The 21937-nt window shown below is 40.9% G+C and overlaps 1 protein-coding gene across 1 annotated transcript; it reads right to left on the bottom strand.

Annotated features, from left to right (window-relative positions):
- Window positions 1–434: 434 nt before the first annotated feature.
- Window positions 435–20033, bottom strand: stk35 (serine/threonine kinase 35). The gene is made up of 3 exons (XM_085258908.1): window positions 19317–20033; window positions 16770–17579; window positions 435–3187 (listed from the first exon to the last, which is right to left on the bottom strand). The coding sequence occupies exons 1-2, from the start codon at window positions 19864–19866 to the stop codon at window positions 16837–16839; spliced, it is 1293 nt and encodes a 430-aa protein (XP_085115034.1). The 5' UTR covers window positions 19867–20033; the 3' UTR covers window positions 435–3187; window positions 16770–16836.
- Between the last annotated feature and the right edge of the window lie 1904 nt (window positions 20034–21937).

Consider the following 21937-nt stretch of genomic DNA (forward strand, 5'->3'; position numbering starts at 1 on the left):
TTTCAAATAAAGTATCCACACTAATACCTTACCGACTACGCCTGTGTTTGTCCGGGAGAGGTCTGGAAGGGGACCCCGTGACACTGACTAAATACTTTTTTGCCCCACTGTAGATATTAAATTACTAGTGAATATATAAAGTTGTTTTTTTCCGGTGGTTTGACAAAATTGTCCTGAGTGTCAAACGGTTCAGCTGAGGAAATGCAGACTGCATGCTTGCATCCATGACTTCATTGTACTGACTCACATTTATTTTCACTCTGAAAGTTTTCTGCCCCCAACCATAATTAAAATGCTTTTTTAAACTTATTTCCCTAATCCCAACATTATATTACATTTGTTAAAGAATCTGATTTTCATCCAATAAGGAAGACAGCTATGATGTGACTTTGTAAACAAAATAAAGTTCACACGTAACACACATGATGCAGACATTTACAGTTTTAACCATTTATTCCGAGAATAGTTACATAGTTACAGAAAAACAATGCTTTCTTGGTTCTCTAATGGCTCCTGTCAGCTTTAGTTACAAAAACAGTATTTATGTAACAACATGTCAAAGAAACATTTCTGCACTCACTGGAAATCAGCACTAGAGGAATTCAAGATCTTACAACAGCTTGTGAACGGTGTGGCTCTGTGTGGTGCTCACATTGTGGCAGAACCATTTTGCATAGTAAAGTGTTTTAAAGTGGAATCGTTACGAGTCTCGAGAGAACTAAACGAGCTAACTCGTACAGAAAGTGGCAGCAGGGCAGGTGTGTAAAGCCTTTAGGAATAACAGTTTGGTATCAACCTCGTCTTTAGTGCTTATAGAAAAATGAATGTGACCAAAACTCCTGAGCAGCAGGAGAGATTCAACAACCCAAAAATTTAAAAGGAAGACAGTCTATGTTACGCTAGCCTATTAGCAAAACTCCAAACGTTTAAACTCACCACAAATTTAATAACACATTCAAGTTGTGTTAGCATTCACCACAAACGGCTCTCAGAAATGGATCCAAGGAATTAGTATGGGTGCACATCTCAGTATGCTTCACAACGAGTTTATAAGTGTGTAAACATTACAAACATGTTTGTGAGGTCCCACAACAACACTGACTCGCACTGCTTGGCCAGGTTTCAATGTTTCTGCAGGCGAATCCGCCTTCAAACACTGTTCTTATGGAAATACTTTAAGCAATCCAATCTATGCGTTTGTGTATGTAGACTTGTGACTTTCTGTCACCATTTGTTTAATTTATTTCTTACCCACACATCTTCATGTCCATGACCATAACCAATTAAAATTTATGTCTGTTTCACAAACTGCCATTAAAACTATTCTGAGCTGGATCTGTCATTGTTGACTAAAGACAACATATTTATTGCTCTGTTATACAGTATCTATGACAGAAGACCCTGCAGATGTAGATGTTACAATGGGATTCGTTGTCACTAAGCAAAAAAAGAAAAAAAAAATATCAGTGAGAGGTTGAATTAAAATAAGTCATTGAGTCTGAGGTAAAAATCTATCCCACTCAAAGTGCGTCTTGTATCACAGACTAAGATAAGGTTGCTACAGAGACAGTAAAGCTAAGAAAGAGGTTTCAGAGTGCAGAGAATGAGGTAGAGGTACATCACAAAACACCTCAAAATCTACTGTATTATACTACCATGTAATACAGCGATGTGAAAGCCAAAGGAGCTCCTCGGGTCTATGCTGGAGTGAAGGCTAGAAGAGCTATCTAACACTGCGCTCTCCTTCTAAAGTTGCTGTGTTGTATTTTGCTCTTTTCCTTCAAGCCCCATGGCTTTATTCATTTTCTGGAGTGACCAGTTTTCACAAATCAAGTCAAAAATCCCAGAAGTTTCCCAGGAGTTACAGGGGCTCCGATCAGCCAACCACAAGCGTCTGTCCAACCACAGCATCACTCGACACTGCAAAGAGTCTAACACACTTCAGTGGCTGGTTTGGGGAATGGTCTCCAGATGCTAATCAGAGGTCCTTCTGCCATAAACAGGTCAGTGCTGCTTAGATATGACCCGATACACATGATTCATGCTGCACCATTCAAAAGAATACAGAACCATCCTCAGTATCTTTTCAACATGGATGACTACACGTTACCACATAGATGCGCTTTTCCATCAGGTGCTCTTTGGATTAATCAGGAACAAACGGCCAATAGGATAGTGTGAACTCCCTGCTGAAGGGTTGTGTGGAGCTGATACAGGCCTGCTACTTTTCCTTTAGAGCACAGAACTGATCATATGCGCACAGTGTTTCTCCAGTGCGACACTGATCACGACCCCGAAACACCTCCGACCTGTCAGGACACTGACAGGAAGAAACTCTGGGGGTGTCCTGTTGTGTCTGGCATTAGCATGTTGGGATGCCTCGGGCCCCGATGGTTTTGAGAGGGCCTCCATGAAACCAGACGTTGGGAACAGTGCTACTCACTGTGCTGTAGAACTGACCTCAATGTAATCAACATTAATCACTTCACCTGTCATTGGTTTAAATCAATGTCTCAGCTTCAGTTTCATGATTGTGCTTCAGTGTTTGGACAGAGGGGGGCACTTTCCCATATGATATTAATGCAGCCTGGAATATTGTGTCAAACCCCACTGAAAGCAGAAGACTCAGTTGCTCAGCTTACATGAGATGAAAGTGATTCCAGTAAATTTCCTTCTTGGTGTGAACTTTCAAAAGCGACCCACAAAATAGTTTTAGAAATCAAAGTGCACTTGGTGTACATCATTGTTAAGGCACAAGGTTGCACTGGGAGGTGAATGTCAACCGTTTACAGCTACTGCTATCATTAGTACAATGATTGAATACTGGTACAGTAGAGTGCAATGACAAACAGTAACCTGTGCCACAGTCACAGACCTTACACAATTAAGGAAGAACAGGCCTATACTGGGAAGGATGGGAACAAAAGTCCACCACTACAAAACAGACGCACAGTTTCATGCCCAGGTCGCTCTCAGAGAAACTATGTGCTCCATTCGTCCCCAGTCCAAAGCACCACAGTGACTGTGTTGGAACTACGTGGAGTTGGAAGTGCGTCGTTGTGGTTTGACTTGCAGACTGGTCCAGACTGTTTTGGAGTGAGCAGTCTGTGACTCTGTGCTTAAATTATGATTGAAGATTCCTCACAATTCAGCTTGTCAGGGTCCGTTTTTCCACTGGAGTCGATACCTGTGTAGGACACAGATGTAGGGACAAAGAATTAGCAGGTCAGCATAAAGGAGCAAAAGTCATTTCAGAAAGAACAAATCAGTAGCAAAAGTAATAATACTGTCACCATAATGGGTCACTGGACCCAGTGGTTTGAGATGTAATATATTTTGATGTTTATGTTTACGTTCATTAGATTATCTAAGTTCATTTCTGTATTACCAATGTTGTCCTGTTATAGTTCATCGTTTCTTAGATTCCTCGGTGTTTAAGTCTCCCTCACCCTTCATGTGTTTCATGTCTGCATCTCATTACGTTTCCCGTTTTATTTTGAAGAGGTCTGGTGTCCCATGTTCATTGTGTTTAGTTTCACATCCCCTGATCTCCTGTGTGCATTTGGTCTGCGTTTTCATTCATTCGTTGTCAGGTTGTCTGCTGAGTTCTCATCATGTCCACACCTCCGTGTTTTTCCATGCTCAGGTTTTTAATCATATTCAAGGTTTTGTTCTTTGTTGTGTTTAGTTTCTCCCAGCTTAGTTCTAGTTAGTTTCGCCTCAGTGTGCATCTGCCTTTTTGTTTTGTACCTTTCCCCGCCACAAATAGACGGCTTGCCTTTTGTTAAATTATAGTTTCGTTCCAAGTGTCTGCATTTGGGTCCTCTTTCTCCCTCCACACAGTCTGCCAGTGCAAACCGTGACAATTATACTGATTAAGTCATCAGCAGAAATATACAACATCACTTTGTAATCTAAAAAGTACAGCGGAGTGAACTATCACGTGAGTTTAAGTTAAACATCTGCAAACCTATTGAAATCACCAGATCTTCTTTTCCACAATGTACAATAAAGGTCACAAGATTGAAACATTCGCATGTTTATTCGCATGTTTATTCCGTCAGAGGATAGACTTTAAAGTTCTGATGCTGGCCTATAAAGCTCTGAATGGTTTAGGGCCAAAATACATCAGAGACCTCCTGACCCAGTATGAACCTTCCAGATCCCTCAGGTCATCTGGATCCGGTCTTTTATCAGTTCCCAGAGTCAGAACCAGACACGGAGAAGCTGCATTCAGCTTTTATGCTCCTTATATCTGGAACAAACTCCCAGAAAGCCTCAGATCAGCTGAAACACTCAGTTTATTTAAATCCAGGTTGAAGACTCACCTGTTCTCAGCTGCATTTGAATAAAGCACCAAATCCACACTTTTAAGCTTAAATTTCAAAACTTACACTAACTACTGATCTTATCTATTTCTGATTTTATCTGTTTTGATTTTATATACTGTTTTGTTTGTTTGTTAAGCTTAAATTTAAAAACTTACATTAACTACTGATTTTATCTGTTTTGATTTTATCTGTTTTGATTTTATCTGTTTTGATTTTATCTGTTTTGATTTTATATACTTGTTTGTTTGTTTGTTTGTTTGTTAAGTGGGTTTAGAGCTCTGGGTAGCTCCCCAGCTGGGTCTAGACTGGGTCTAGAGAGTATTTTAAATTCAGGGAATTTAAAATAGAAAGTAACTCGTCCACAGAAGGACTGGTAGCTCCCCTTACGAAAACGGTTCAGATCGCGCGAACAGGTGTGAAATGTGTGTGTTTAGTTAGTTTGTTTGTTTGCTTGTTTTAATCAATTTTAAATCATGCTTTTTATTTGTTTTTGTTTCTAATGTCTCTGTAAAGCACTTTGAATCACCTTGTTGTTGAATTGTGCTATACAAATAAATTTGCCTTGCCTTGCATGTTTATTCGCATATTTATTCGCACAGCCAGAACAGGTTGGAAAAAAATTAGAAAACACAAACTAGTTTAGTCAAGCCCGCCAGGTAAGACTCGTTTTCTTTTGAGTATAATTCCAATATAATGAATCCACTAGAGGAAAATTATTTGATACTCGTCTGAATTTGTAACTTTGCTTACTTCCAAAGAACAGTCTCTAATTTTATAGTAGTAGAGACAGAATGTCAGCCAGACTATTTGGTTTCTTGGATTACACTCGACAACTTGAAGCATCACCTCCCTCCACAGATTTCCTGGGGGAGGGGGAGGCTAAGCCACTCGATGACATTAATTTTCTTTAACCACACCTTTGTTGCCTTGGTGGTATGTTTTATTATTATTATTATTGTAGGGTCTTTACCTTTCTATATAAAGCGCATTGAGACGACTCCTCCTGGGATTTTGCACTATATAAATACAACTGAACTAATTGATGAGATCAATATCTCAGACATTTCATTGACTTGAAGCTAGAATCTGATTAAAATGTTTCTGAGCAGTGTATTTCTTCCAGTTCTGAATACTCGCACCAACAGATCTTGCTAATTGTCTGTAGCCCATTCCAGCATTGTGCAGGTCTCTTATCCCTAATGTTCATTCCTGATCTCAACGTATGTGTTGAGATCAGGAGTATCTGACTGACAATCTGTAATCTGTGTATTGCATGGGTACACAGCCAATCAGAACTCTGGCTACTTTATAGAGGATCAATTACTGATTTTACTCAATGACGTACAAATCAATCCATAACTTTCAAAATAGATGTTTTCTGGATTTTTGATTGATATTCTGTCCCTCTCTATCAAAATGAAACTATCAATATAGAGACTATTCATTTCTTGACCAAACTTACAAATTCAGCAGCAGATCAACTATTTTCTCTCACTGTAATATGTGGCATGCAAAATGATTTAGATCTCTTCTGAATCAAACCCTATAACAGAGGCGTTTCGTCTGAAGAGCTCTGCAAACTACTATAACGAAAAGAAATGTGCACTGCACAGGGATGCTATAGCAAAGGCACTGAGGTCACTGGGTGCAAAAGTAGAATGGTGCACATTTGTATGTGTCTACCTGCAGTAAAAATGACAGCACTGCCGCACACAGCCATACTTCCTGCTGTTGGATGTGTCCATGTTTGGTTCAGAACTGCTCTAATAATAGCTCACCGGCTGACATGCAACAGCTCAGGCTGGCAGCGCTTTGTTCCTCTTTTCATATGTTGCATAACATCACAGCACACGCTATGGACAAAAGTGGATCAGCTTAGCAGGACGCACACGTCTGACATGAGCAATAAATGTAGTAATACAAAGGGTATAAATGGGGGAAAATAGACAAGTACAAACACACAGTGCTAAGTTTAAGATGTAAGATGCCTAAATTATTTTACTTTGTATAGAGAAAGAAAATATTTCACAAAAACTACGGGAGTAAAAATAGCATAATGGAACATAGAACAATGTGCATCCATAATGCCCGGCACAATGTGCAACACTTTCAGTCGCCATTTATTTTTCAGATGTTAATTTGTCATATTTTAATATACTGTAAAAATTTTTTGGTATAAATATGTTTTCATATAATATTTAGCATTTTAAGTGTATTTTTTCTTCTTCGCTGTCTGATTGGAGCATGAGGTGCTGCACAGAGGTTTTCCCTGTGTGTTTAATCCACACTGGAAGTCAAATGAAGGTAGCATCGCTAGTTTTAAACAGCACATTGTGTTACCATTAGAGAAATCAACGCTTTAAGTCTAGTTAGTCGTGTTTTCTCGTCCTGAAACTAGCCGTCGTTAAAATAAAAAGGTTAAAAATGTGAAACTCCACTTTCACTGAATTCAACATGTAATTATTCTGTTTAACGTTCTTTATAAGCAAGTGTAATAAAGAAAACAGGCCAGGTGGAAGCTCAGTATATCCTGGACAGAACTACGGCCTGCTGCCTCCTCTTGTTTTATAACTCAAAGGCAGACTGCCTCATTAAAAAGCAGCAGTGGAGACCAGTATCTTACAGGAAGTGGTAGGACTGCCAGAGGCAGCAAACACACACAGCAACTTTCTACTCTTACTTATCACTCCAAGCAGTTTAGACTACAAGCCAGATTTAACCATACATTCATACACTGCTTTATCCTGCACACCTTATCTAAATCTCATTTATGGCAAATATAGAATATTCAAATTAATGTCGTCATCTATGGGGTGTGGGAAAAAACTGCCGTATCTGGATGAAATCTTGACACAGAATGGCCAACGTTCAAACCAGGAGCTTTCTGCTGTGAGAGTTTTAACCACTGAACCATGATTTGACCACAACAAATTTGTTCTCTCATGAGCAGATATTTAGGATGTGAGTGATGCTAATCTGACCTTTAATGCTGCAACCCTGTTAAATGTCAGGACAAATGTTAGGAACTGTGCCACAACACAAAGAATGAGGGGACACAAACAACAGCTATGGATGAAACTGAAAAAGAAGCACATGATTTCCAGTGTGCAATCCCAACATGACAAATCGTAAATGGACTAGTATTTATAGAGCACTCCTCTACTTTAACTGATCACCCAAAGCTTTTTTTCATATGAAGTATTGGGAAAAGAACACTCCAACCTTCTGATTGGCAGATGATCTACTCTACTTCCTCAGCCACCTTACAGCAGGTATTACAGTCATTGTTTGTTATTTTATTGTGAAATATGTGTAGTTCTGTTCCAACAAAGGTTCAAAACCCAAAGATATCAAACCATGTCAAACCCTCTTCCTGTTGGTCAAAATCCTCACTTTCTGCTGATCAAACTGTTTCTATTTATTATTTACAAGTCAAAATGAAGTTAGCCACAGTTGGCAACATTTAACCAAAGAGAAATAAGCAGGAGAACAAAGCATGACAGCGCCACCACAGAGTTGTGAGTCTGTGGTTGATGGCATGCAGACTGTCAGCAGATTAACATCATGTAAAGAGCTTACACACCATTAGATCCAACACAGCTGCTGTGAATGGAGACAGCAGAGTGGAAGAGATGTGGCTCTATGTTATTCACTGTGAGAAAAGGTGGTTTGCTGGGCTGTACAGGAAGGTTGCCTATCGTAAATTATAGACATCCAAGCCTAGAAGCAGGGGTTGGCTTGAGCTTTTAGTCTTTTTGCTTCTGAATACACCACAGAACACGGTGAGGTGCTTCGTTGTGATCACTTGTGTAAGAACTGGTTTTTGCAGTTCTTCCTCAGAGCCCCGAGGACCCAAAGGAAATATTTACAAGCGCTGCAGCCACTCAGCTAGCCTGTTTTTACAACAATGTTACATAAGAACAAACCAGTGTGCTCATCACGCTTTCTCCCAAACTCTCGTAAAGACTGCTTCTCAGCATTTCTCAGCCGCCCTGTAATAGCCCACGCTTTCTGAGCCCGTACATAACATGGCATACTGTGCCTTCAGGCTGCTGTCCACAATCAGCATCCTCTCTGTTTTAGAGTACTAAAAGCCATATGAAGAGTGAAAGCATCAAACGCATTGTCTTTATAGCACATAAGCATTCTTGTGTCCGTGGCAAGGACAACATGCTGAAAAAGCTCATATGAAATCAAAAGAATTCCTGAAAGTAAGGACCGTACGTGTGTGCAGTACAGAAGCTTACACTGCTCTGGACTGGATAGCAGTGACACACGGCTGCACACAAGAAGACAAAATGTTCCTGACCAAAGCTCCCATAAGCCATCAACCAAAAGCAGCACTCTCATCTCATTGTCCAGCAGAGGAGCGGGTGGGGGTGGATTAGGGGATGTCACGCACAACGCACATGGACATCAATGCTGACTCATGTCACTAAATATTCCACCCCGGTCATCCGATGCCACCTTTCAAACTATGTCCTTTATGAAGACAACACAAAAACACATGTATCCATGTTGTATGTTACTGACCACAGCGCAAATGACACGTGGGTGGAAACATTCTTACACACCCGCCTTGTGCATGTTAGTAAATCAGAATCATTCTCTGCATACGCCACATTTCTCTATACAAGGAAACATGCATGCAAAGCGCCTCATATACACAAGCATGTTTTCTCTATACCTAATGTTCACTTGGGGTTCATACCCACAGATGTTTGGCATGCAGGCACTGAACCGCCAGCCTTCCACTTAGCAGGCGAGCTGCTCTACTTCACCTTCAGGGGAAACTGGAGAACGTGATGATCATGTTGTAAGACAGAAGCCTGCACTATAATAATATTTAATAATCTATATTTGTTAAATTGTCCTATAATGATGATTTATAGTATTCTGAAATGTCATACGCCACACAATGCTCAGAATTAGAATGAAAGTAATTAATTGCACATAAAGAAAACCAGATATAAAGGGCTTAAACCTTTGAATTTAGATTCAAAGGGCCACCTACACATTACACTCACAGGAGCAGTCCAGCCATAAAGTTCCTGATGTTCAGTTTTTGTTGTTACTCAGCCCTCTCAACTTGTAAAAGTAAGCGTGCTTGATTTTATCCACCTGTAACAACAGAACTGAAAACAAAGTACTAAGATGGAGCATTTTTAAAGAGAAGGAAAATGCCATGAATCTCTCCTTGTATCTGACAGCCAACAGACTGTATTCTGGACTGTCAGTGTAATCACAAATGAGAAGACTCACTGCACACATAACAAAATGCTCATTTGAATCACACAAGGAGTGATTTGCCTATCACACATGACTGAGCTGGTGGCTTGTTAGCCTGGACTTTCCAGTTTCTGGCAGCCTAAGTGAGCCTCCCAGGTATTTACTATAAGGTTGGAGAATATGTAACAGTTTTCCAACCGACAGTCGTCAGTCCAAAAACTGACGATTGGTGATAAATATTTTGATTTTTAACTGACTTTTTGTATCTGTTGTTTGGTCTGTAAGCAGATAAGGTTAGAGTGGAAAAAAGAAGAAAGCTTCTCGTTGTTTCCCTCCGCACCATTGTGGGTTTTTATTTCAATAAAATCTTTTTGTTTATTTCTGAACGTAGGCTGCTGCCGTTCTTTTTTTCTGTTGTGAGTTTAAGTAAACAAACGTTTGGGCGCACTCTTCAGCGCTATCATTTTTCCCATCGACTGCTTCGGTTAGCTTCGACCAACATTATTAGCAAATTTACTCATGGGCAAATAAATAAATCTCTTGTAAAAACCATCAGTGAAACGCTCAGCCTATCATCGATATATCGTCCAATCGCCCAACCTTCATTTACAACCATGTTGTGCGTCAAACACGACGTGGTTGTAACAATATTGTTGTTAAGTTGAGAAAATTTAAGTCGCATCAAGAGCATTTTTTCCTCCTCTATGATCTCCAGTTACCACACTGCTGCATCCAGATGAACTCATTCAGCAAGAAAACGCTGAGCAGTAATTTTACTTTGTGTTTTTTGTTTACTCTCAGTTACTTTCCAAGTCTGTGCTCATCACTCAGTACAAATGACTTGTATACAGGCACATGCAGTTTTCAGTTTTCCAGAGCTCACATTGCAAAGCTCATTTACCTGTACACACGCACGCACACGCGCACACACACACACACACACAAGCTTTTTATTCTTTCTACATCTCATTAATAGAAAATAAGACATCATCGTCGTGCTGACTGGATGAGAGATCATAAGATAGCCACAGATTCAACACATTGTGCTTTTCCTCGTTGGTCTGAAATTGGTGAGTGTGATGGTTTCTCCCTCAGTCAAACATGTCCTGATATCCAGTAAATATGCACAAGCAGCAAAAACTACAGCCTCCCCTTCTCTCTGTGTGCTTACAAACACTAATCCCTCAGGGTTTTCCACTGAACCACAGCCATGCTGTGAGCCGTTCCTGTTGCGTAACATGCTATCCAATCATGACACGAGAGAATGAGGCCAGTCTGCGACAGGAAGCTAACATGCAGTGGCATCTTCAGGTCTGAGAGACCTTATGTCACAGAATGAGGTCTGTGACAGCGAACAGTACTGTGGAGCTGAATGCTTAATCCAGGCAAGTGGAGAGTTCAAGTTCAAACAAACAGGAGAATGATTTAGGTCGCTGAGCATCGCCTGAACAGCCATTTGATGCACTACAAAAGGTTTTCATTCTAAACAATCTCACCAGGACATTTTCATGCACACACTGCCGCAAAAGTAGTTATTCTATCCTGATATTATGAATAAAATAATCCATAATTTTACAATGTTGTCCTGATATATCTACAGTGGGTAGGCTACAATGCTGTCCTGTTTGCAGTGCACGACAGGGCAGGAATATGGATGTTATCCACTTCCAAAACAGGAAAAAACACAGTCTGTTCCTTTTCATGTAAGCTTTCGTATTAAAACAAACAAAGAAGAACAAAGCAGTCAGTGAGACTAAACTACAGTCTCCAACACTTTTGCAGTGCATTGGTAAGGCTTGATGCAGCTGCTCTCTATGCACTGTTCTTCAGTTAATATAAAGGTCACTTGAAGTGTGGAAGTCTGCAGCGAGTAAATGGACTGGTTCTTATATGGCACTACTCTACATGAGTACTCAAAGCTCTTTGTACATCCACTTAGTCACACCCATTCAAACATGCGTTTTTCAATGAGTAAGTGCTTCCTATCTACCATTCACAAATATCTGACATGCGAACTGAAGCAGTCAAACCTTCGCATTAGTAGACGAGCTGCTTGACTTCCTGAGCTACACTGACTCTGCAGAAAGTTGGCGACCTCGGCGTATTATGCACCGTAACATCGCCTGACCCCGCTCTGTGATTTTACGTGGCTTATCACTTTGTGGCTGAGGCACTGGCGTTCCCAGTTGCTTCTACTTTGTAATAATAACAACAATCAGTTGACTGAAATTCTCAAGAGCAAAGACATTTCACAGCTGGATTTGTTGCACAGGTGGTGGCGCAGTGTCACACTAGGATTCACTGAGCTTCTGGGAGCAATTCATTCTTTCACACATGTTTGTAAAAGCAGTCTACAATCCAACGTGCTTGATTTTACACACCTGTGGTGATGGAAGTGACTGGAACACCTGAATTCAGTTATTTGAATGGGTGAGTGAATGAGTGTCTTCCAGTTAAGGTTTAAGCATCTCTCCACACTGCTAACAACAAACACTGTCACAAAGATTCAGCTACTGAGTAGGGATCAGCAGGTTGTAGGATTAGAAAAAAAACAAGGCTGATAAGGATTACCAAGCTTAGGAAGCTTGATACTGTTCTGTACCTCTTTGTAGAAATATCTCAGGCCAATTTTCTGATTAATCCAAGTAAAATTGAATTTTAATGTTTAAACTTTTTATCCCTTTTCCAGAAAAACAACTTGCATAAAATTTTGCCTAAACGTTGTAGTCAATACTTAAGGCTAACAAACTTTAGGCTGTCTGGATGGTTACAGCACAACACCAAACACCACGTGCCATGCTGCAGGACCATTAGGCAGCCATTGGCACTACCAAACAATAATCAGGTCTGTCACATTCATTCTGCACATTTCTTCTCTCTGCTCCAGTCACTCGCTTGCCATCTTGTCAAAATTGCAACTTTATAAGCTTCAATAAATGAAGATTACCCACCAGCAAAAGCTCCTTCGTTGGCTCTACTCCTCCCCTCTTCAAAACCACCCCTCAAATCAGGCAAGTCTCCTGAAAAGCTGGCTTATCTTGGTGCTGGGTTCAGAAGTTACATCACTACTCTCATGCTCCAGTCAGTTCCCCTGAAAATTAACAGTCAAGGATTTCTACTTGGATTGGAGCCCCACCACAGTGGGCCCTAAAACGAGAGGCATCAGCTTTCAGCAGCCTGACAACACAGTTTAACGTATCCAACTGTGCTACTGATACCAGGATGCTAGCTGCACCCTTGACCATTCCTCTGCTTCTATATCTAGGTCCAGGATGTAGATTTATCCAACGCAACTGGTCCTGGCCTAAATGAAAAACTACCTACCTAATGCTGGTTGTGCAAACCTTGGCTACCAGAAGTTCAATCAAGGTTTTTGCGATAAATGTCTTTCACTTTGGAGGAATTTTAGCCAAGTTTTCTTTGCAGAATTTTTTAAATTCAACCACACTGATTTTCTAACATAAACTGCCTGTTTAAGGTCACCCCAAAGCATTTCAATAGGATTTTAATGCTGGACTTTGACTATAATCTATATTTTGAGGGGGTTTATTTTGGGGGGGGGGGGGGGTCACTCTGAGGTAGACTTCAGGTGTCATCGCCCTGCTGCAAAAACTGAGCTTCAGATGGCTGCACATTCTCCTTCAGGATGTTCTGGTAGAGAGCACCATGCTACTACCATGTTTGACTGTTGGTGTTCTTTATTTGAAATGCTATGTACGTTTTTATGTCAGGTTTAATGGGATGAAAACTTTCTAGAAAGTTTAACCTTTGTTTTATTAGTCAACAAAATATTTTCAAATATCTTGTGGCTCATCCAGATGTTTTTTATTAAGAAACATCTGGAAATGTGAGATGAGCCTTTGCATTCTTTTTGGTCTACAGTGGTTTTCAGCTTTGCGATTTTTGCTCAGTCTCTTTGTTATTGTTGAATTATGTTCATTTGTAGACATTAGTTGTTGGCTTATCTTTGTCTAATATTAAAATCTGTTTGATGCCCTGGTGTTTCCCACTGCACACTGATCACAAAGGCACATAACCAAGTATGAAAGAGCTGGGTAAAGTGGTACGAGTTAGGGCTAAAGCAGGGAACATTGTGGGGTTTTTAATCATTTTCAGAATAATCCAAAGTGAGATTTACATATCACCCTCTTCAGAACAACACTGAGCATAAGGTCAGGCCAAGTTTTCACTGATCATAAATAAGCCAGGCTGTGTATCACGAGAGGTTTATTGAACAGTCTCTGTGGTGATAAAAACTGAAGTCAGTGTTTTCCAAAACTGTCAGGTGTGAAAACAAACCACATAAAACACATTTACTGTACAAATGCCAAAGATCCAGAAGGCTTATTCAACGCTTTCTGATTCACTCTCACACTGCCCCCCCTCTCCCTCCCACACACACACACACACACACACACACACGCTGTTTGCCCTCAGGCCAGGGTTGTACCCCGTTTGGTTCCCAGTACTGATCACGCAGCAGTCTTCCTGAACCACCCTCTCCTCTCCCCTGAGGACATGGACACGCCTCCTCTCACCTACCATAAACGCTTTTGTATTTGTTCGTTCATTTTAAGCAAGACTTGTTCTGTCAAACACGATCATTTAAAATGAATCCCTCATTTTGAATACGGAGATATTTTTACCTCAGTTAATCCTGCAGTGACGTGCGAAGCTCTGGCAAGACGTCAGCAGAAGTTGGGTGTATGTGAAGTGAAGGGACAGGTCTAGGATGTCACCTGAGGCTTTGGTTCCCATGGATCAAGAGATCAGCAGAGGACAGAGATAACTGCTTTTCTAATTCATTTTCAAACGCGTCATTATAATTAATTATAACTTGGCTCTTGGGTTATAGTTAGTAACAAAAAGCCTGTACCCAAGCCCACTGTGCTTTTTTCCCCAAATTCGTCAATTCGTATTTAATGGCGAGTCAAACAAAATTCCATCACAGATAAAAATGTTGGTGACCCTTATGTTACGTATGACAAATGCAAGCTGTACCAAAGCAATGATATCAACAATACTGACAGGGAAACTTTTCTATATGTATGTGGCACTAGGGCTGGGCGATATGACCCAAAATTCATATCTCGATATTTTTTAGCTGGATGGCGATATAAGATATATATCTCGATATATTTTTTTAAAGCCATAAAGTAAGAACAAAAAGAGAGTTCTTAGTCAAAGCTGTGTCCCAGATGTCACACAGGCACTTATTAACATAGAGCAGATGTACATAAAATTTACTCAAAAATAAATTCTGAGCATTTATTAAATAATAATGCTCCATAAATAAAAGAAAACAATGTTGTTTTTGTGCATAACAAAAAGCTCACAATTGTGCAGTCAAAATGTAAACTAAAAGACGCTGAGCACAATAACAAAGACAGATTTCACAGCTGCTCTGTTCCCAACTTGTACTGCGTGACTGACAGCCTGGAGTTTGTAATCCGCTTCGCAACCACGTCTCTTAACAGGTGCCATTTATGGTCCTTATACACAGTAGGGTAATATTACGTTGAAGCACAGTACGTATCACTCCGCGAGGCTCAGCCGTAATGCTCCGACAATCCATCAAGCGGTGCAGCTCCGTAGCTTACTAAAGTCGTACTAAAACATTTTTTGACAGATTGCTGAGCGCCGTGTTCCACATAAAATCGGTTCGCGGCCATCAAGCACAACCAGAATTCATACATAAGGCGCGCTGTCAACTTTTGAGAAAATGAAAGGATTTTAGTCCGTGCAGCACCTCTGGGCTGCATGGCGTTAGCGTGGTTAGCTCGTTAGCGTGGTTAGCTAGCTAACACGTTGACGCCGTCCAGCCCCACGCACGGGGCGATGCGCAGTAACTCGTTAACGGAGATTTGCTGTGTCCATCTTGTCGCTTCCTGCAGGTGAAGCGATGGGGGAGGAGGGGGAGTTGTGTTCAGTGAAGGAGAGGCGAGGCCGAGTAACGTTGCGTAAAGACGAAAGTGGACGAAAGAGAGGCAAACTTGCGGCTCCACAAGTATAATTATAACGTAACATAGACTATATCGATATAAAGGATATTGTCACATCTTATATCTCGTATAAAAATATATCGATATTTTTTAAAAACTCGATATATCGCCCAGCTCTATGTGGCACAAAAATAGTTTGCCCTCTGCAGACTGCCAAATACATTGTGACAAATAACGAAGTCAAAGACAAAATTATGAATTCATTATTTTATTTTATTTTTAATCAGATGCTGCCTAATTTGTCTTTCGTCCCACAGAAATGGTCCACAATCTACTCGATCAATCTTCTAAGACAGGGGGTCAGCAACCTTTAAGACCCAAAGATCCATTTGGACCCGGGTTCAATGTAAAGAAAACACTGGGAGCCGCAAATACTTTGACATCTAAAATGAAGATAACACTGTATATATTGTTTTTTACCTTTATGCTTTGTGTGAACAACTAAGGTGTGTTGCTTATGAAATCCATGAAGTGCTACAAAGAAAATGACTTTTTTTTATTTATTTAACATTTTGAACTCTTAAAGAAATATAACAAAAGGAAAGACACCCAGCTGAACTAAAATGATCCATGTCGCAAACAAAAACTGTTGTGAGCCGCCACCCTTATATCGCCTTTGGGCTTTTGGAGCCTTGACCTGACTTTTTAAAAAAAAGAATAATAGGAAAAAAGCACTATGCTGCTAAAAAATAAAAAATGGATATTTGCAAAATTCTGCCTAAATATGTATTTTACCACGTTAGTGTGTGTAACGGGGTGTGGTCTGCAGGGGAGGCAGACGCACCTGAGCGGCACATTAATGGACATTAAGAAATGGACATTTCTTAACTGAAGGATTGTGTACTGTAGCAACCAAGATATAAGTAAGCTCACCTTCAGTATGAAATGGACTGGCATTTCTGGCCTTATTGACCACTCAGCAATTTAAACTCCCAACCACATGTAATCATCGACTCATAGTTCTTTATTCTATACGATTTAAGCACTTTACCGTCTCTTTCCCACAGCATGTATTAGGTAAGTAAATGTTAACCTCTGCCAGGCCTCTGGTGAACTCTGATTAACAAATTAAGTTTAATTTAACCACATGATAACAACAACAATTAATCTTGGCATTACAGTTCTTCTGTTACAACATTTTTTTGTTAATGTGCTTCCTTTCCTAACAGACAGATGAGGTCATGGTTTATAAAGACATGAATCTTACCTGGGAAGTTGAAAGGTCCCTTCTTTGAGTGGTAAGGGAAATAAGAGGTTATAGGAGGTGCTGTCTGTCAAACAGCACATGTGACTTGGTTCATCCGCACCTCCAGCTGGAGGGCGTCCGGTCGGTCCTGAGGGTTTACTGCAAGCATCTCGTGGAGGAGTTTCTTCTCCTCCTCAGACATGGAGCTTCTGGCCTTCTGAGGAATATGGAGCACCATCTTGGGGTTCTCCAGCAAAGCCTCCCCAACAGGGACAATTTCCGAGCCTTGCCGAACATAAGTACCCAGCAGTTCACGCTTGGACTCTGCATCAATAAAAGTAATCCTTTCGATCATTGCCCAGATGATGATGCCCAGAGCAAAGATGTCAGCCTTGGCTGTGTAGTGACCCTCCCACACCTCAGGAGCCATGTAGAAGTCCGAGCCGCAGGCTGATGACAACCAGAATTTGTTTATGTTGACCGAGCTGTTCTGGATGCTCCCTCTGGCACCTGCTCCTGCTATGGGATGTTCTTCACCGTTTCTGGAGGTCAGACCAGCACAAACCTTACTGAGTCCAAAGTCAGCCACTTTAAGAATAGGAAAACCAGACTTCTGTGAGATAAGAATGTTGTCTGGTTTAAGGTCGCGGTGGACGATACTGTTCCTGTGCAGGAAAGCCACAGCACTGGTCAGCTGGCGCATAAAGTTCCTGTTGGTCTGGGGATCAGGCCGGCGGGACAAAATGTACTGGTTAAGGTCCCCACCGTCACAAAACTCCATAACAAACCAAAGGTAACATGGTTCCTCCGAGTAGCCCAGGATACGTTCTCCTGCAACAACAAAGGGAGCAGATATGAACAGTGGGATGAAGACTGTCAAACACCGAAATGAAGTCAGCTGCTGAGCAGTTAAACCCGGTCGTGCTCCCTGCCGTGACAGTGACCAGCATTGAAGAAAAATCCGTCATTGACTCAAACAAGTCACGCCATTTCTTTCTCCAGGAAAGAAAATTTTAAAAGTCAACTGCAAGATTCTGGTAAAAGCTACTGTTATGGTACACTGTGGGACCGTTTAAAGAGGAAGGGAGGGAAAAGTACTGTCACTGGTTTGTGATTGCATGCAACAGATCACAATCTGCTGACACATTTAGCTGCGCCACTCAAAATAAAGCTGTGCTTGAGGTTTCAAACTTCTAATCTTTTAGTTATGGGGACCTATGAGGACTGATGTGTACTGTATGAACATTATTAAAGCCAGATCAAACTGGGTACAGAGGTTTTTGAAAACTACTTTGAACAAAATCTTGTATTTCTAGTTCTTAAAGAATTGTTACAGTATAGACAGATAAGACTTATCAGTTTACATAATGCCCAAATGATCAATATACTGTAGCTGCCATACACCAGTATTAGCTGACATTCTGTACAGGTCCTGGTAAATTACCAAATCATGCTCCTATTGACACTGGGAGTTATTTACTTTCTCATCACTTCAAAGACCATTACCTGTCCACAATGATAACATTGAATTTGCTAGATTTTCACAGGCATTAAGCAAAGGCTGCACTCAGTTATCATGCTTGTGTCATGATCACTGACTGCATTTGAAAAACTTGTTAGGTGGATCACGACAAAAGCTGATGGGCCAAAAAGATACAAATCAAATCCTTCTCAATGTTTCAAATCTACAAGCGTTCTTTGTCATTGCTTGATGGATCCAAGAGATCCCAGCTTAGGATTAATATTTTATTCAGAGAGCCTCAGTGGTGACACTTACATAACAGGCAAGCTATTAAAAGAAAACAAGACTGTAAACTGGGCCTGTTCAGAACCCAGCTTTTAACATCAGCATTAAGATGTTAGATGATGTTAAATTTCAGTTTGTTGAAGACACATTTAAACATCACTAAATGTATCTCTGGGCTGATGAATGTAAACAAACGATATGATAAATAGGTTAAAATTGCACTGATCATATTAAGTTAAAAATGTAACAACTCTGCCATTGACAGTGCACTGTAATATTGCTATTTAACATGTCACATTTCAGTTAACAAGGGCAGGCTGTAAGTAGTACACTGTGTTCTCTCGTGAGCAGGGCAGCAGCGTGTACTTTTCTGTGCCTTCTATAGGTAGTAGTGGAGTGACGTCACGGCAGGCTGCAACGAAGTTGGCTTTAAATGCTCTTTAGTGAATGAAACCTGCACCTTTTAACTTATGTCTACAGCACTTTGGTGAACTCAGCAGCATTCTCTTATTTGTAACGGAGTGTAAAAATTCATTGTGTCAAATAGAATAAATAATAAACCAGGCTCACAATACTGCTAACACTGCCTATCAGTAACTACCAAACTTCAGCGGTATTTAAATATGGCCTTTTGTCGTTTCTCATTCTGCTTAGATCTTGAATGAGACATCTCAGATGAGACATCGAGGCTTTAACACGGTGCACCGTAAAGTTTGCATTTCTTAGGCCGGTAAAATCACCACGACACAAGCTCCAACAGCAGCTCCTGTACTTTCATTACTGTACTGGTGATACTGCACGGCTAACAGCAGCGTGTGTACCTTTGAGTGAAGTCTCCACGAGCCGCAAATACTGCTTGGATTTCTTGTTTCCGTGGCTCATCTTCTGGGCCAAACCGTTCCTCTGCAGGACACACTCTTCCAGCTGGACTACATTCTGGTGTCGGTTCTCCAAGCTCGTCAAGGCCCAGAATTCGGCTAGCGCCAACTCCACTTTCTCCGGGGCGTCACACTGCAGCCTCTTCACCGCTACCCTGGCCCCTGTTTTCCGAGCTACAGCCTCGTACACCACCCCGTAGCTTCCACGACCGACCTCTCGTAGCAGGCTGTACCGGGGAGCCACGACTAAGTGGGGCTCCAATAGGTCACTGCGGAGGAAACCGATAGGGAAGCAGTCGTAGTCGTCCTCTTCCCCCTGCACGAGCTCTTTACGGTTGTTATCGTCCAGCGCTATGGAGCGCAGGACTTTGCTCATCTCTCGTTTCATCTTTCCGGCCACACTCCGCCTGCAGCCCCGCACAAAGCCGCTTACCTTGCGTCTCTTCCTACCGTCGTTAGAATCCATAACTTCTTTTTTGTTAAAAGTAAGCATGGAGGCTGGACGTCTTTCTTTGTCATTACTCTAACCCTGCACTACGCTACGACGTCCTTACTTCTATCTGCGTGCTTTGATATGTAAAAAGTCTGCGTGTTAACAGTGAACACAATCGTGCCACATCGAAGCTGTAACAACTTCTTTGGCACGATAAACAAAATGTTCCAGCTCAAGAGAACAGAAGGCGTGGCTTAGCGTGCAGCTGCGGCGCGCTGATTGGTGGGGAGAGAAAGTAGCTCGCGGAGATTGAGCCAGCATGCTGGATTTGTTTTTATTTTCAGATGGGACGGTACTCACGCGTGGGGCTGCTTATTGATAAGGCCGTGAGCTTCAATTATTCGCCCTACTCATACAGAGGGACCCTGTGGCAGATCCACGCATGAGTATTCCGTGTTGTGGCAGTACGCTAGTTTATGTTTTATCACGAACTGAGCATAGATGAAAAAACCAACACGTTTATCTAGTTTACTATCTGAACGGGGTTATTATGGTTTTGAGATTGAACCCTCAAAAGCCTTGCAGCCATTCTATCAGTGGTAGTGCTCGGTTAGTTCTGAGAAATTAAAGTGTTTGCATGGAAATGCGAAAAAAATCTAAAGTCAGACAATTTAGAATCTCATTCCATATCTATCGCAGTTTGCTCGCTTTTAAGGAAAAAGGAGAAAATTCTTGTTCGATTCCTTGGGCTGAAATACAAAACAGAAGCATGGTTTACATGGCTTTTTAATTAACATGATTTAAAAATTCTTTACTGAAAATAAAGAATTATTGTATTCTTTGAGTTGAGAATAATAACAACTTCATTTTATTATTCCTTTTTTGGTGACTACTCAAAACAACTTTACAATGTCTCAGCAAATACCCTTGTGTCACAGTCTGGCTGGGGCAGACTGTATGTGTTTGCAAAAGAGGATTCAAACGCAGACCAAAAACTGAACGTGGCGTGGATTTAGCAAACAACTAGCCGTTTATTGAGGCTAGCAAAAAAGGTACAAACAAAAGGGCATTGGTGAAACTAAACTGGGAGCTGTACATGGATGAGCAGACAACCTGACAAAGAATGACTGAAAGCACACGGACTAAATACACACAGGAGGATAATGACGGAAGTGGGAACACATGGAGAAACAGCTGACACACATGAACATAACGACATCACAAGGAGAGAGTAAAACTAAAAACATTGAACATAGGAACACAGGACCCCTTCAAAATAAAACAGGAAATATAATGAGACGCAGACATGACAACATAAGACAAACAGACATGAAACACAGGAAGGGCAAGGGAGACTTCACAGGGGTTGAAAACACAAGGGGGAACTAATAAGCAAATGAACATAGGAAACCTAATAAGCTTAAACATACACTATAAACATCAAAAGAACTAAAACTCAAAACACTGGGTCATAAGACCCAGGATCGTGACACCTTGACAACTTTTTTTTTTGCAGTTTTGGAGTCATGTATAACTCTGGATGATTAGGCGGTGAGATAACAATTACATTATTTTACTTGTTCCTAATTCGATATCGTTTATTTGTTCTTATATCGTTTACATATCTGACAGCTGTCTACAGTCTTTCTCCATTTTTGGGTTGATTTTTACACGTTGCATTTTATTTTTTTAAATTGCCTGCTTGTGATGGCCAAACCCACGCTCTAAAAGTCGGTAACTCCTATGTATTTTTTCATTTGAACACAATAACACACTTTAGTTTCCAATAAGTTTATTGTTTGGTTTGGATATATTTGTTCTATTTGTAAGCGTGCACATTTAGTTTACTTTTGTATGCATACCAGTTCATTACTTTGATTTTTGACTTACCTTTGTTTTTCTTTCCTCTTACCTGCCACGATCCCTGGGAGTTGCCAGACAAAACGTGGCGGCCAGGGTTTAAAGCCCTTAAATACGAAGCGAGATAACTGGACCGCACCACCACTTCTTGCTGAAGGGGAGAATGTGTGTTTTCTTTAAATAAAACACAGTATTTGTACTTAGTTAAATATTGAGTTTAAGGTTTAGTAGTTTTGATTTTCTTCTTTGATCTTTTGTTTGTTAACAAACC

The sequence above is a fragment of the Mchenga conophoros genome, linkage group LG20, assembly GCF_057382185.1.
Source record: "Mchenga conophoros isolate Kocher_MC1m ecotype Shallow Benthic linkage group LG20, M_conophoros_male_GT1.1, whole genome shotgun sequence".
In the NCBI taxonomy this organism is placed as follows: Eukaryota; Metazoa; Chordata; class Actinopteri; order Cichliformes; family Cichlidae; genus Mchenga; species Mchenga conophoros.